The sequence below is a fragment of the Taeniopygia guttata genome, chromosome 1 (genome assembly GCF_048771995.1).
Source record: "Taeniopygia guttata chromosome 1, bTaeGut7.mat, whole genome shotgun sequence".
In the NCBI taxonomy this organism is placed as follows: domain Eukaryota; kingdom Metazoa; phylum Chordata; class Aves; order Passeriformes; family Estrildidae; genus Taeniopygia; species Taeniopygia guttata.
The window spans coordinates 59,838,154-59,853,340 of record NC_133024.1 but is presented as its reverse complement, the minus strand read 5'-3'; the positions used below and the strand labels follow the sequence as shown (position 1 = coordinate 59,853,340).

General features: G+C 38.0%; 1 protein-coding gene across 5 annotated transcripts in view; it reads left to right on the top strand.

The window, feature by feature from the left end:
- ZC3H13 (zinc finger CCCH-type containing 13) overlaps window positions 1-14,956 on the top strand; it is a 46,324-nt gene extending 31,368 nt beyond the window's left edge. For 4 of the 5 annotated variants that reach the window (XM_041716062.2, XM_030272356.4, XM_030272348.4 and 1 more), the window contains 8 exons: window positions 2,411-2,954; window positions 3,625-3,728; window positions 4,199-5,209; window positions 6,183-6,692; window positions 9,699-9,854; window positions 10,465-10,665; window positions 13,716-13,879; window positions 14,462-14,956. In XM_041716062.2, coding sequence (XP_041571996.2) covers window positions 2,411-2,954; window positions 3,625-3,728; window positions 4,199-5,209; window positions 6,183-6,692; window positions 9,699-9,854; window positions 10,465-10,665; window positions 13,716-13,879; window positions 14,462-14,632 — 2,861 coding nt within the window. In that variant the 3' untranslated portion in view covers window positions 14,633-14,956. The remainder of the gene's footprint in view (window positions 1-2,410; window positions 2,955-3,624; window positions 3,729-4,198; window positions 5,210-6,182; window positions 6,693-9,698; window positions 9,855-10,464; window positions 10,666-13,715; window positions 13,880-14,461) is intronic. The other variant, XM_032748226.3, reaches the window with a different exon arrangement.
- The last annotated feature ends 231 nt before the right edge of the window (window positions 14,957-15,187 follow it).

Sequence of the window (15,187 nt, the reverse complement as noted above, 5' to 3'; positions counted from 1 at the left end):
TACCAGAAAGTTCACTGTGTTGGCTTGAAGGAGCTTAGTACCAGTTTACACTCTGGAATATATTTGTATTGCTCACCAATTAAGAGAATAGGAGGAGTCAGGGAAATGAAAATAGTGTGAAAATTGAAAGAGGAGCTGTGAAGACTAAACATAAAATTACAGTGGGTTATTTTCTGTCTTTTGATTTACAGGTGACAGATACATTCTAGCTGCTGTATAATTTCAGTTTTTCAAAGAGCTATTTTGTGTGCCACTTCAAAAGATACTTTTTAGTCTATTGAAACAGATCTGTTGTTGCTTGTTCTTGTCAAAGGCTCTGCTTCAGATTGTCTCTCATCTTCAAGGCAGGATTTCAGCAGACCTAAACTACAGGCTTCCTTTTTCATGTCAGCTGAAAAATCCTGAAGATTTTTCAGACGTATCCTGGGGGTTGGCTTTTGCAATCTGGCTTTAATCTCTTTCACCTTCCCAGCTCAAATAAATCTTACAGATATATATCATATAATTCTGTGCCCTTCGTATCCTAGCAAGTTCTTAATTCATTAAGAAAAACAACAAACATCCACTGCCAAAAAAACCAAAACAAAACCCCAAACCAACAGAAAAAACCTTGGAAATAAAAGCATGTAATCACAACAAAAGAAATTTCTAGGAGGGAAGTTGCTTTGAATGGGTTGTGTTTCCCTTTGGGGGGAAGAATTTAGAGTGTAAATTCAAAACTTGTTGTCTTTTTCCTTAAAAACTTAGATCACTTTTTGTAATAGTAAGTCCTCAGCGTTACAACTCAGGACAGTTTCCTTAATTAGATTGCAGTTTTAATATCTGTCATTCTGAGAAAAATTGAGGTAGATTTTGATTCTGTGATATGCAAGGAGTATGATTTTAAAATGCAAGCTTGCAAATTTGAGCTGTCTTTATTCAACTAAGGCAAATATGCGAGTGTTCCAAACAACCACTGGAACAGTACTTCAAAAAATGAAGTCACATAAGAAGTGCTGACTACTGCATTTAATTGTGTAATGCACTTGCAGTGTTTGATTCACATAAGACTTTGATGTGGATGTTTTGTCACCAAAACTGACATAACAAATAGGAGTTACAGAACTTCTTTATAAAAATCTAATACTTGGTATGCAGAGTAAATCATATTACAGTGTTGTAGGCCACATTAAAAGAATGTGAAACCTGTTCATGGAACTGATTGCATGGATTGATGGTTTACCTTTTTAAAAAGGCAGAAATGTCACTCAGCTTTACTTTTAATTTTATGTGGTAACAGGAGAACACTAAATCATTGTTAATTCACTCAGGGATGAAAATTGATTAAACTGATGGAAATGCATGTTTTATTGATTTATTTCTGTCCAAACTCTGCCTGCTCACGCCTAGTGGACATTGTCTCAATTTACAGCGAAGTGCACTCAGCCTCAGAGTAATGGACCAAGAAATACCAATCTCTCTTCATGCCATTTTCCCCCTCTTTTGTGTAGTGTTTTTATATATATGTTGTAGGAAAATTGTTCTATTGATTTGTTGTGGCTCAAATACTACTAATGTGAGCATAGAAATTGCTATGAAGTAGTTGAAACTTAGAGAAATACTGAAAAATACCCAAAATACAATGAAGAAACGTAGATAAGTCTGTGGAGAGTAAATACAATTAGACAAATCAGATTTCACTGTCCTTCTGGATAAGTCATTTTCTACATGTTTAGTTTTCCCTCTGACTCTAATCCACAGTCTGAACAGCAGAAACTCAGATTGTAAACTGTGAAACTCTGCAGTGAACACAAATGAAAACTTCTGGCAGCTCTGCTTCCCCTATCTCATCTGTGCCTCTCCCTGTCTTCTAGGTTCAGTTGTATGTTTCTGTGCAGGTATCTGTTCGGTGATGAGACAAGCCAGTATTCCTAATTTTGCAGAAACTTTTACTCTGTTATAAATAACTTGAGTCCTTGTAAAGCACTTGACTCCTAATAGATTTTGGAAGTAAAATCTTTGTACAGAAGTCTTTAACATTTCTTATACATGCCATTCCCAGCTTTTTAAGATCTTATACCAGATTTGGAATCATTGGGTAATGCAATAGTAATAGCTATATTATGAGGCATACATTTGTCTTTTGAAGCCATTCAGAAAAATCTGGTGGAAAATTTAAAATTTTTTGGCAACTTCCAGTTAAGTAAACAAAGCCTACTTCCTAAATGTTGAAAAAGTCTTTAGAAATTAGTTCTTCTTTTTGTCTTCCTTCCTCCCCAAAGGGAATATTCAAGTTTCTGCAGGAAGTTGCTTTCCATTTAATGCAAATCAAGATCTAGATTGTCAAGACTAAGACTCTTTTTTAATTAGTGCAGTGGAAGCAGTGTATATCTGTTTAGCACTTGGTAATCAAACCTACTTCTGATTGCAGATCAGAGAGCAAGCTCACCAGTACGGCACCAAGGACGGAGTGATGATCTCGAGCGGGATGAGAGGAGAGAGGAGCGAAGGGTGGATCGGTCTGATGACAGAAGAGATGAAAGGGCCCGGGAGAGAGAGCGGGAAAGGGAGAGGGACCGAGAGAGAGAAAGAGAAAGAGACCGGGAAAGAGAGAGGGAAAAAGAAAGAGAGTTGGAACGAGATCGTGCTCGGGAACGGGAGAGGGACAGAGAGCGGGACAAAGACAGGGACCGTGAACGGGACCGAGACAGAGACCATGACAGGGAAAGGGAACGAGAGAGGGAGAGGGAGAAAGAACGGGAGCGAGAGCGGGAGGAACGGGAAAGGGAGCGAGAACGAGAGAGAGATCGAGAGCGGGAGCGCGAAAGGGAGAGGGGTCGAGACAGAGACAAAGAAAGAGACCGCCAGAGAGACTGGGATGACAAAGACAAAGGAAGGGAAGATCGCAGGGACAAGAGAGAAGATATTCGAGAAGAAAGAGGCTCAAGAGATGTCCACGAGGAAAGAAAATCCAAGTGAGTGCATCTAAATGTTACTTCAGTCAAAGAAAAAGGCAGTCTTTTACTGTTGAATTTGCTAAGTTGGTAGGCAGGGGAGTATCTTAAGGAGGGAGATGTCCTGTTTATTCATAGGCTTGGTCTGGAGCTGTCTCCCTTGCATCTGTGTGGCACATGCTGGTCGCCCCCGAGTCGGTACTATGCTGGTGAAGTTATTCCAGTGTTTTTTTAGTGCTGAATCATGGAACTATTTGTGAGCTAAAAGTTGAGTCAGACAATGTAATTTTCCCCTTTATGCTTGAATTGTCTTGCCTTTAATAATACGGTCACTAATGGAAACATAGTAGAAAACTGTGGTACATTATGAAGTCTGAAATTCAAATAGCAGCTATCTAGGTCAGGGTTTGTGACTTCGTTAATTAAATTTCTTTGGAACATGCATTACCCTTTGCACTACCAAATTTCCAACACCAGAAGGCTACCAGTGAAGGCATGAAAAATATCCCCAGTGTTGTGTTGTGCTTCTTTTAAGTGCACAGCTTTTACTTGGAATGGCAACTTAGAAAACTACAGAACTTCACAACATCTTTAAATGTCTTCTGTATGAGGTACTTAGACTTCAGGGATTGTATTGATGATAAACTCAAAGCATCCTAAAGAAATTTGGTGGTGCATGTTCCATTTGCAGGAAGCGTCACAGAAATGAAAGCAGTCCAAGTCCCCGTCAGTCACCCAAACGTCGCCGTGATCATTCTCCTGATAGTGATGCTTACAACAGTGGAGATGATAAAAGTAAGTGGGAGTGGGCTCTCTCTGCAGCTGGACCCAGGTTATCCTCTGTCTGTGGAAAATAACTTGCAATTTAAACAGAAAAAACAAGGGGAAAGTTTTATAAGTGTTTTCCATATTTTTATGAGCATTACAAGTTTTCTTCATCTTTATTTGTCATTTATCTTCATTTTGTCACTATGTGTTATGTCTTCCAGATGATAGTGACTTCCACATCTTCTGTGTAAGATGCATGTTTACCAAATTGGAAATTGTCTTTTGCTGCTGCAGCAATAGAAAAACCTGAGAAATCAAACTGAAGTAATGGGTTATGTGTTTTAATGGACACTTTTTTTGGCATGGAGAAGACAGTAAATGCTCACATGCTCTTCCTACACAATAAAGGCTGTGCAAAAACATTCTTCTTAGAGGAGGATGTTCGTTTTCTCATTTCCCTTTCATTTATAAAAAATCTTCTTTTTCTCGTTTTGCAGATGAAAAGCACAGACTCCTGAGCCAGGTTGTGCGGCCACAGGAATCCCGGTCACTCAGCCCCTCTCATGTCACGGAGGAGCGGCAGAGCCGCTGGAAAGAAGAAGATCGAAAATCAGACAGAAAGGAAAGTTCCCGGCGCTATGAAGAACCAGAGTTTAAAGAGAGGGTTTCTTCAGCAGATAAGCAAAGAGAGCAGCCAGATGCTTCAGAAGGTTCCCGGTCCAGGGTTCAGGAAAATCTTGGACACCATCCTTCTGAAGAAAGAGATGCTTCTGATAGAATGCATGATGACAACAAGAAGAAGTCTAAGATACAGAAAAAGGCCACAAAGAAGAAGAAAGATGATGACAGTGGGGTGGAAAAGTATGCTAATGAACCAGCAACTGAGGAAAGCCAGGTCTTTTCCCCTAAGAAAGGTCAAAAAAGGAAAAATGTGGAGAAAAAGCGTAAGAGATCCAAGGGTGATTCTGAAGTTTCTGACGAAGAAATTGTTCCACATCATAAAAAGAAAAAAGGCCCAAGAACCCCTCCTGTAACTAAAGAAGAATTGGTTGAAGCACCACCTGAGAAAGCAGTGGCAGAAGTCCCTACAAAAAGAGAAGATACAACATTTAGTGACTGGTCAGATGAAGATGTTCCTGAACGTGGCGACATTGTTGTTCCAGAAAGAACCACCGAGGATTCCCATAGAAAAAGTCACAGGACGAGGGTAGAAAAGGTGGAAGCCCCTCATGTTACAATAGAGGATGGACCACACCGTAAGCCTGTGGACCAGAAGCGCAGCAGCAGCCTCGGTAGCAATCGGAGCCATGCCTCCAGCAGGCTTAGATCCCCCTCCAATGAGTCAGCACATCGCAGTGGAGACGATCAGACCGCACGGAAAAGGATCCTGCACAGTAGCTCTAGGGATAGGGACAGGGACAGGGAGAAGAAAAGCTTAGAAATCACTGAAAGGAAGTCCCGAATTGATCAGTTGAAACGAGGGGAACCCAGTCGCAGCACATCTTCAGGTAATAAGATGCATTTTAGTGAGACTGACCTATCATTCTCTGTACAAGTCCCAGATTGTTCTTCATGACTAATTAGTGTGATGGGAGAGGAAGGTGCTGTCTGCATTTCATTGTAAAACTAGAATGAATTAAGATTTCTGCAAGTGTTAACATATATGAAAAGCTGATTCTCAGTGGGCAGGATTACCATTTTGTTTATACCAAAACATTCAGTTGGATTTGGTTCATGATGGCGGGGGAGCAAAGTAATTTGTAGGACAGAAAAACCTCATGGATAAAATAATTGTGCTAACAGAACACTGAGGTAGTTTTATTATCTAAATAATGCTCTTAAATTTGTTATTAGTGTTAATTTTGGTATGGAAATTCCTGAAATTATGCAAAATGAGGTAAATTTTTATGGTTCCTGATAGGCATACTTTTAATGTGTATGGAAATCATTGCAAAATCAAAACAGTCATATTTTTTAATATGTGTAGTTGCTGTGAAAAAAACAATAGGTAAAATATTTTAAAACTGAAACAGCATCCCTTCAAAAATACCTTCTTCCGAAAGCATTTTGTCTCTCTGTTCTCCTCATGGTTACATGCTTGAAATTTTTCTGAATTCATCATTTGTTAACTAAGGCATCCTAGCTTTAGAAGGCACGTTATAAAAATTTTGAATTTTGAGGTGATTCTTTTTTCTTTTCCCCCCCATGCCTAAATTCCTGAGTTAAGATTGTATACCTTTAGTTGGTTTCTCTCATAGTAGAAAGCAGCCACTAAAATTCTTTTTTGGAAGTGGGAAGAGTTACCACGTGATTTTAAGTAAGGTTAAATCTTCTAAGGCAATGTGAAAGCATTATTAATTTGAAGATGATGCTTTTTAGAAGCATATTTTCATATCTGCATCTTTAAAACGCTTTGGTCTAGTAAAATGGTATTACATTTATGTGTCACAGTCATGCTTATATATATAATCTTTTATGCAGATCGTCAAGATTCAAGAAGCCACAGTTCAAGAAGAAGCTCCCCCGAGTCAGATCGTCAGGTCCATTCCAGATCTGGGTCCTTTGATAGCAGGGAAAGGCTTCAGGAGCGAGATCGACATGAACATGATCGAGAACGAGAGAGAGACAGGAGAGAGGGGAGACAGAGGGACTGGGACCGAGATGTGGACAAAGACTGGCCAAGGAGCCGGGAGCGAGAGAGACTCAGGGAGCGAGAGAGGGATAGGGAGAAAAGACGGGAGCTGGAGAGAGAGAGAGACCGACAGCTGCCTGATCCTGCTGAAAGAGAGAGAGAGAGAACTCTTGACAGCTCTTCTCAAAAGGAATCAACAAAGCACAGTGAAACAAAACTGGACAGAGATCACGAAAAAGAGTTTGATGGTGTTTGCCGGGACTCAGTGGCTTCTGAGAAGGAGAAAACAGACAAAGATTTAGGATCTTTACAAGGCTTTGAAGATGGAAATGAGGCTGAAAAAGTAGAGAGTCTAGAAGGTGAGCTATTCTGGGAAAGAAACTGGACTAACAAGTACTTTATTCTTTCTCTTAGCATAGTGCTAAATAGAATCATTTTCTGCTGAAAGGCTTATTGGCTTCAGCTTCTCTGCTGTGGAAGCAGACAGTGAGAGAAATCTGATGAGTATCTTTCTTATTGTTAATTATGTTAGTGCTGTTTCTTAAATTCTAGAGAAGTCTTGAGGCAAAGAGGCATAGATTATCTGAGATAATTTCACCAAAATGCAATGTTTCTGAATAAGCAATTTACTAAAAGATAACACCAAAGTTTTAATTGCCTTGTTACATAATTTTAAGATCTATTTCTTATTTTGGGGGTGACAGGTAATGAGTGAAAAAAAGGGAGTGTGGACTTGGAACTGTTTTTGGGGGTTTTTTTCTGCCAGACCTCAACTATCATAGGACTGTTTGTCTGATTAGTAGGTGAGGCATATGTATGGCTTGGCACAATAGTCCAAAAATAGTTTTCCTGAGGTAATCTTATAGATCTTTTCAGATCTAACCTTATCTGAGGTGATCTCAGTAATATCAGCTGAAAATGCAGCTTCACTTTGCTGGCCCTAATGATGCTTGGGTAAGTGTGCTTAGAAAGGGACAAACATTGACAAACTTCTAACAGTTTGTCACATGGATTAGAAGCTTGAGCTTTGCAAGAATAGGGAGTTGGGAAGTGTTTTTACATGAACAACATAAAAGAAAAAATCCAGAGTAACTGACATATGTTATGGTTACTCTCATTGTGTTTGCCATTCTTTGTAAGAATTACCTGTAGTGTTCATTGTTAATTTGAGCAGTTAAATCAAATGCTGTCTCAAGAGGGTTGTGAGAAATATTTAGTACTTAGGTCTCCTACCTGATTACTCACGAAGTGGTCTTTAGAGTTGAGAGATCCTGTTGGGAAAGTTTCATTTAAGGAGATTATTTGTGGAGTGGAAGCACTTGACAAAAATAGTATTTGAAATGAGCCTGGAAAAGTCTGCTTTTGCTATAATAGACAGAATTAACTATTTAGAAACTAGAGGAAAAGCATAAATCTGAGAGTACCATATAACTTGAGAAAAGAGGTAATGAAAGGCCATTCTTGGGTACATGATCTATTTCCAGGAGGGCACCTGTAACCATATAGGCTCTGTGTGTTAAATGTGTTCTTAGGTCTAGCCTTTCAGCATCCTTGTTTTGATTTGTATTTTTTTGTCTGTTTTTCAGAGGTTGTGTTCTAAATTCTCTGTGGTTTTTCATCTCTAGGGTATTATGGTATATTTAGGATTTCTTAATTTTTTTAGGAAAACCTACTTTGTAAAATATTAGATGGCTTTCCATTTCATTAAAGCGTATTCTATATAGCATGGTTATGATTTTCTAAGGTTTAGTGTACTTTATTATCTTCATTACTTTGTAACTCCTCTTTACATTGCTCAATACAGCTGATGAGTGTGTTGAGTTTTTAATGCAGAATTAATATAAAAGTACACTTCCACATAAGAGTGGTAAAAGATAGTCTGTAAATTACCGAACTTTTACTTGAAGTTCAAAATATAAAATAACTTTTTAAAACTACATATCGAGAACTATGAATTGTATTATTTTAAATTTCTTAATACAGTAAATTTTTAATGTGTCCAGGCATGTAGTACTGGTGAACTAGTGAATCTGGTACATCAGTGGGGATGCAGCAGAAGGATCTTACAGGCAGTGAATATTTAAGGTTGTAAGACACAAAATGAAATCTAGTGAATTTTGATCACCTTATTCTCCTTTCTAAAATGGAAAAACTTGTTAGAAAGCTAAGTAAAATTTCCACATGTGCTGATGTTAGGGAGGTATGTGGTACTTACTGTTGTACTTACTGTTGTATATTCTCTTAACAAAATATGTCAGGATATTATTAAATTGTCTTAATGTTTTTGCTTTAGGAATGGGCTTAAATAATGCTGAAGATGCTATATGCTTCCTCCAAAGCATTGCCAGATGGTCTGAGTAGTTTGTTTATGCTCTACTGGCTTGTCTTTTACTTGCTTTTCCCTTGCTGATTTTTAGGCTAGTGAGGTGGCTAGCTTTTCTTCCCCCACAAAGGCAAGCCAAAAAAAAAAAAAAAAAAGAAAAACAAAGAGCAGGGGGAAACTTAAAATGGAAGCAGTTTTACTCTGGCTAAGGGAGCTGGGAGGTATCAGAATAGTCATTCACAGACGAGGATCCCTGTAAATTCTGTCCAGTTTGTGGGGCAAACTCATTGTTAGTACCCATGGTGGAGAAACGTAATAAAGCCTGAGTTCAGAGCAATGGAATTTTAAATGCTTGAGTCTGGTCTTTCAGTCTTGGAGGTGAGAGGATGTCCCTTTTGTGAACTGCGGAATTCAGTGTTTGAATGTCTTGTGTTCACAGATCCTAAGGAATATGTTTGACATACAGCACACGTATTTCTGTTTGCAGATAGTATGTGGATGGAAAGGAGGGTAACTAAAAGAAGTTTGGCATGGTTTTCTAAAAGCTCTTTTTGTGACTGCTACAAAGAAACTAAAATTCTGTATATAATTGTTTCATTCAGGATACCTGTTACCTTTTGTATTTTTGAGTTTTGTTACTTATTTTAGGACCTTTGGACCGAATCCTGATTTTAGATTAATGTATTAAAGCATCTGAAAGATTTAGTGGCACTGACTTAGATTTTTATAAACTATTTCTTCTTACAAACTACATGTCAGATATCAGATAATCAACATGTATGTTGTGAAAATGGCCTTCTCTGAGCAGTTTGACTAATAACTACACCAAAAATTAACCAGTGTATGTAAAATTCAAATTACCACATTGTGTATGGCAGGAATAACTTCACTGTTTCTCTGGATTAATACCAGTTTTTGTGTTGAATATACTTGTTCCTAAAAGGTAACAGTTTAGTTTGCTTTTTGTCTTCAGACAGTGTACACCATATTTAGAAAATAAATATGATTGCTTTAAAGCTACAGTATGTGTCTGTCTCTGTAGGAGGAGAGGATGAAACAAAGACTAATGATGTGCAGTCACTGGGGTCTGGTGCTGGAGAATACGAGCCTATCAGTGATGATGAACTGGATGAAATTCTGGCAGGTGATGCTGAAAAGCGTGAGGATCAACAGGAGGATGAGAAGATGCCTGGTAAAAGTATATCAACCCCCTTTTGTGATTATTTGAATATAAAGATTAGATCAGTGTGCATATTATGCTGTTGTGATATTGACAGTATTTCTGAATTAGGAGTGAAGTCTGTGAGCAGATTCTGTCTGTGCTTGAATGCTTTCCAAGTGCATTGGGAAGAATGGAATTGCCTAATTGTCCTAAATTCAGTTGCATAATCTGGGCTCTGTGAACTAGCTTTCTAAACATTTAATTTGAATCCATCTTAGCATATTCAGTTGTACTGTGACTTTTCTGAATGCATAAGTAATATCTCCAAACCTGCTGGCTAAGCAGGATCTGAGCAACCTTTCACAAAGGGATTGCAATAAAAATAAAGCAGAATATTAGACATGGGTTGGGTTTTTAAAATCCATATAGCTTTTTATTTCTATTTCTTTTTGTATTTCTCCCATTTTCCACCCATCCAAGTGAGTTTTGACATTCTTACATGAAAGGTCCAAGAGGTCTGCAGAACAATGTTCATCTAATATATATATTCCTTTCAGAAGACAGCCATGTGCACAGCATGTGAAATTAATCAGCTGTAGTAAGGGGTGGTGATGTGATAACTCATTCTCTGTCAATGCTTTTGCAGATCCAGTGGATGTTATAGATGTAGACTGGTCCAGTCTTATGCCAAAGCAGCCAAAAGAACCACGTGAGCCTGGGGCTGCGCTTCTAAAATTCACACCAGGTGCTGTTATGTTGAGAGTTGGCATTTCCAAGCGATTGGCAGGACCAGAGCTCTTCACCAAAATAAAAGAGACATGCCAGAGGGTCTTAGAAAAACCTAAAGGTAAGTTCTGCAGGGATTAAACTGTCTTTTTCGTGTGGTGAAAAAACCCTTATGAAATGTGCATTAATTCATTATTTTAGGTTTCAAAGACCACAGAAAGTACGTAATGAGTGTTGTGTGAAAATTACAGAAATGTGATACAGCAGCATGTTAGTCAGATTACTGTTTAGATTCCAGCAATGGTGAGGAGATCTAGACTAATAAACAAAACAAAATTGCTTTCATCTTAGTGAAATACTCTTTTTGTGAGACTGTTCATGCTTTCCTAGCCTAAAGTGTATTAGCAGTTTCTTAAAAAGCTAAATATCTTTTCCAGTGAATTAGTAGTAGTATTTCAAGACAGAAATAAGATTTCATATTTTCATTCTAAGGATCCTTTCTAGAATTCATAGATAGGGGTTTTGGATCAGAATGAAGGCACTAAGTTAAATATGTATGTTATACCTCTACTAAAAGTGGGAAGTAAAATGATTTACATTCCAAAATGATTGGAATTTGGACAAAGTGTATGTCATAAGGCATGCATGATAAATGGTTAGGCATCAATTGTACTAGTGCTGTTTACTGCAGTTCTGAGTGTTAGCAGGGTTTTTCCATGATAAGGAATACTAATTTTTCGCATCTTGGGAATCGGTTGAGCTAGTTGCAACAACTTGCATGGTAGGATGGTTCTTTTGGGACTATGAAACATTTGCTTTCTATAAGACCTCTATGCAAATTATTGCAGCATCTAAATGTTAGAAAATTGTGGTTTATAAATAATAGTATCTGCAGAGCTCATGGTTTTTTTTACTCGGTAAATTCCAGTTCTTAATTTGAAACAATACCTTTCACTTTACATTATTCTTTATGCAGTTGTCTTGTTCTGAGAACCTCACAGTCTCACATAAGTGGGGGGAAATCCAAAACTTTTAGCTGTGCTAATCTCCATCAGTGTCACCGTTTGCTTGAGCCATTTAAATTGTGTAACTGTATGAATCGTGAGCTCCTACTTTTTTTTTTTAGTCAAACAAAATATTGAGTCTTCCTGAGCATACAAACTGATATAGTCAAGGTGTGAACTGTGTCTCTCTCCCATTAAGCTTTAATTTCGTTGTATACTTCAGCAGTTCTTACCAGGGATTCCTTGCAACTGCGGGATGACTCCACCTAGCTGTTTAAAATGATACCTGAACTAATCTCAGTAATCTTTGCATGCTTCCCTAGAAATAAAGTCCTTAGTGATAACAGGAGGCTCTCCAGCACTGCCTTTGGACTGTCTTAAGTATACTTGGGTTCAGCAGAACCTTGCTCTGGAGAGGATAGGAGATTTGAAGTGCCTCTCTTGATTTCCCTTTGCTGTGCGTGTGCAGTCTCTCACACATCAGAGTTCCTACACTGCCAGTAGACTTTCAAGTGTATGCACTTGCTCTGCAGTCTGCCAGGTGAATGTTCTCTGTATAGAGATTACACAGCTACAGCACGTATAGTCTAGAGAAAGGCACAAATATGGTGCTCTGAAAACTGAATGAATCTGAGCTAGATGAGCTCCGTGTGTGTAACAGTGAAAAAGTAGCATTTTCACTCTGGACTTCATGGTGGTATAATTTGTCTCCCAGTCTTATTCCTGAGGTAGGTATTCCCGTCTTTGTTCTTGCTGAGGAACAAATCGAAATATTTCTGGTAATACTATTAAATGCAGAAAGTAGGGAAATGATACCTTGTTTCAGGGTGTGCTTCTTAAATTATTTTTTCTTTGGAAATAAAAATCTGTAGCATGTGATGTGATGGTATTGAGATTTTTAGCTGACTTGCCCTCTATTATATGCAATTGTTCCTCTAAGAATATGGACATGCTTACTTGCCAGATATGCTCAGCAAGCATCTGGCAGCTAAGACTCTGCAAGCTGTCCATGTTACCTTTGAAGTGGCCTTTTTGTGTCTTGTCACTTTTTTTCCATTTTTTGATTGTCCATTGAGGTTGTCTTTGACCTCAATGTAGCTCTCTTTAACCTGCCCTTCATTTCATGTAACTTTATTGTTTCTTTTCACCTTGTTTAAAAACTACTGAGTTTCATCCACATTCTGAGTGGTTTAAAAAATGCATCTTTGTCCTCTTCTGGGTTCATGCTGCCAAACTGCTGGAGCAGTCCTTGCTTTTGCTTTTTTTTTTGCTTTGCTATATTTTCCCCAGGGTTCTTCACATCTTGAGTGAGGTGTTAAATTCTCTGCTGAACACCCAGCTTTACTACATAGAGGCAGCTGGATTGGACTCAGCCATGTACTTTTCCAGCTTTTTTTATCTATTACATGTTAATCTTTCTATTTACTGTAAAAGGGCTGTAAATCAACGAGCTCTGGTCCAGCCCTGTGTGCTCTTTTTGTCTTTCCATTTTATAGAAACAGACTTGTTGCAGAGCAAGATTCACCTCAGGATCCATCTTTTCTAAAAGTGTTCTTTCTGCACACTGTTTCTTCTGCTAAATATGTTGAAGGACTGGTTCTGTCACCCTGAGTTCTGTTTAATGTTTTAGGTGAGCCAGTAGGAAGGGGTAGTCCATTGGCAGCTGCTGACCTGTTCTCCAGGTTCATCTACCACAAATGAAAAAATTATTCGAGATAGTTGTATTTCACTTCTGCATAGCCATACAAGAGCAGTGTTGACACTAGCACAGTTACCAGATGTTTTGCAAAGAAGGGAAACTTGGGCTACTTTATGATTAAAGCAAGTGGTAAGCAAACACCTTTCTTCCATCACACATCTGATCATAAATCATACCCTGTCTTCTGTCCAAAGCTGTCACTTGATTTTTAGGCTTCCCAGTGATTGTTGTCTCAATATTGCTTTCCAGTACTGAAACTAAATACAAGAGTATCCATCCTTCACTTTCAATGGTGAAGGCTTTATTAATGTTATTTTATAAACTGAAATACTCTTTTTTTCCAAACTTTGATATTGTTTAGAAGGCAAAAATACAAGTAGTAAAACGTTAAGAAAATTCATATGACTGTATGTGCTGTTCAAAAATACCATGTATATATTGATCTCTGTAAATCTCAATTCTTTCTAGACGCAGAAGACCTTTTTGAACACGAACTGGGAGCACTTAACATGGCTGCACTTCGGCGAAAAGAAGAGAGAGCAGGTCTTCTCAGCAATCTGGGTCCTTGCTGCAAAGCGCTGTGCTTCCGCAGGGATTCTGCAATTCGTAAGCAGCTCATGAAGAATGAAAAGGCAAGTGATCTGCTTACAGTGCTGGGTCAAAGTGTGGGAACACAGATGCCCCTAAGCAGAGCTTTTCTCTGGGAGATAATTTTTGTGTTTATTGTTCTGAAGCAGATCTGGTCCTTTAAATAATAAACTGACTTTTATTTAGAGAGGTTGTAGGGTATTTATTTTTTATGTAAAATGAGAGATTAATTTAAATTTGAGACTAGAGCTGGTTCCTGTATCTTACCATTTCATATTTAAATTCTGGAGATTCATTTTCTATATTTAGAGAATACCTAATAAAAATAATTAGGTAAAATATTATTTCAAAGGTAACTGTTGAATAACTTTCTAGCTTAAGATTCCATGTGCTTTTATAAGAATTGTAAGAATCCAAATTAAAATTAAAACTTCTGCAGTGGGTTTTATGATTTTGGATGCTTAGTAGAAAAATCATTAATTCTCCAAGTCTTTTCTACTGGTATGATTAGTATGATTAAACCTGTAATTGCTGAGAGTACTTGAGGTTAATTTCCTAGCTTGCATGTTAAAAGACATTGTTTTCAGTTCTTCCTTTTTTTAAAATTACATTTCCAATTTCAACAGGGTGCAACAAAACAAACTTACACAAATTCTGCAGCAATGGACAGCGACTTGTTACGGTTGAGTCTACGGTTATTCAAACGAAAGACTGTGTGCCAAGTTCCTGGGCAGGAAAAGACAGAGGACAGCAAAATTCCACAGCCAGCTCTCCAGCAGGAAGTGTGTGTGACTTGAGGAAATCACTGCAGTGGCACTTCCTTGATTTTGAGTTGATTTCTCACTACCAGTGTTGGTGTTGCTGTTTAGAACTGGTGGTTGTAAAGCGGCTCTAGAAGATGAAAGGAGATACTCCATTTGTACACAGTTAAAGAGTATTGGCTTTAGATGTGAATAGGAGTGAAAAATTAAGACTTCTGTGTTGAGGTCTCTGCAACTTTTGTAATATTGAACCTTACACTGTAACATAAACCTGTTTTATGGTGCATCAAGTGTAATAATGTGAAGATGTCTGAATTTAGTAGTTTATAACATCAAATTATATTAAACTGAGGAAAACTGTTGGTGTATCTTTTTCCTTACTATGAATGGGTATTTCCACCACCACCTTGGTCCCTCAGTACACTTCTGAAATTTTTAAATTAGCTGTGAGTCTGTTTGCCTTCTTTTTTCCAAATCCCTTTCTTATCATAGTAGCCTCTGGTGTGGATTTGGATCAAACTCTAGCTCTTTTCCATCTTTAACATAGGTTTCCTTTAATGTAAAGGAAATTTTCTTTAATTCCTTATGGAC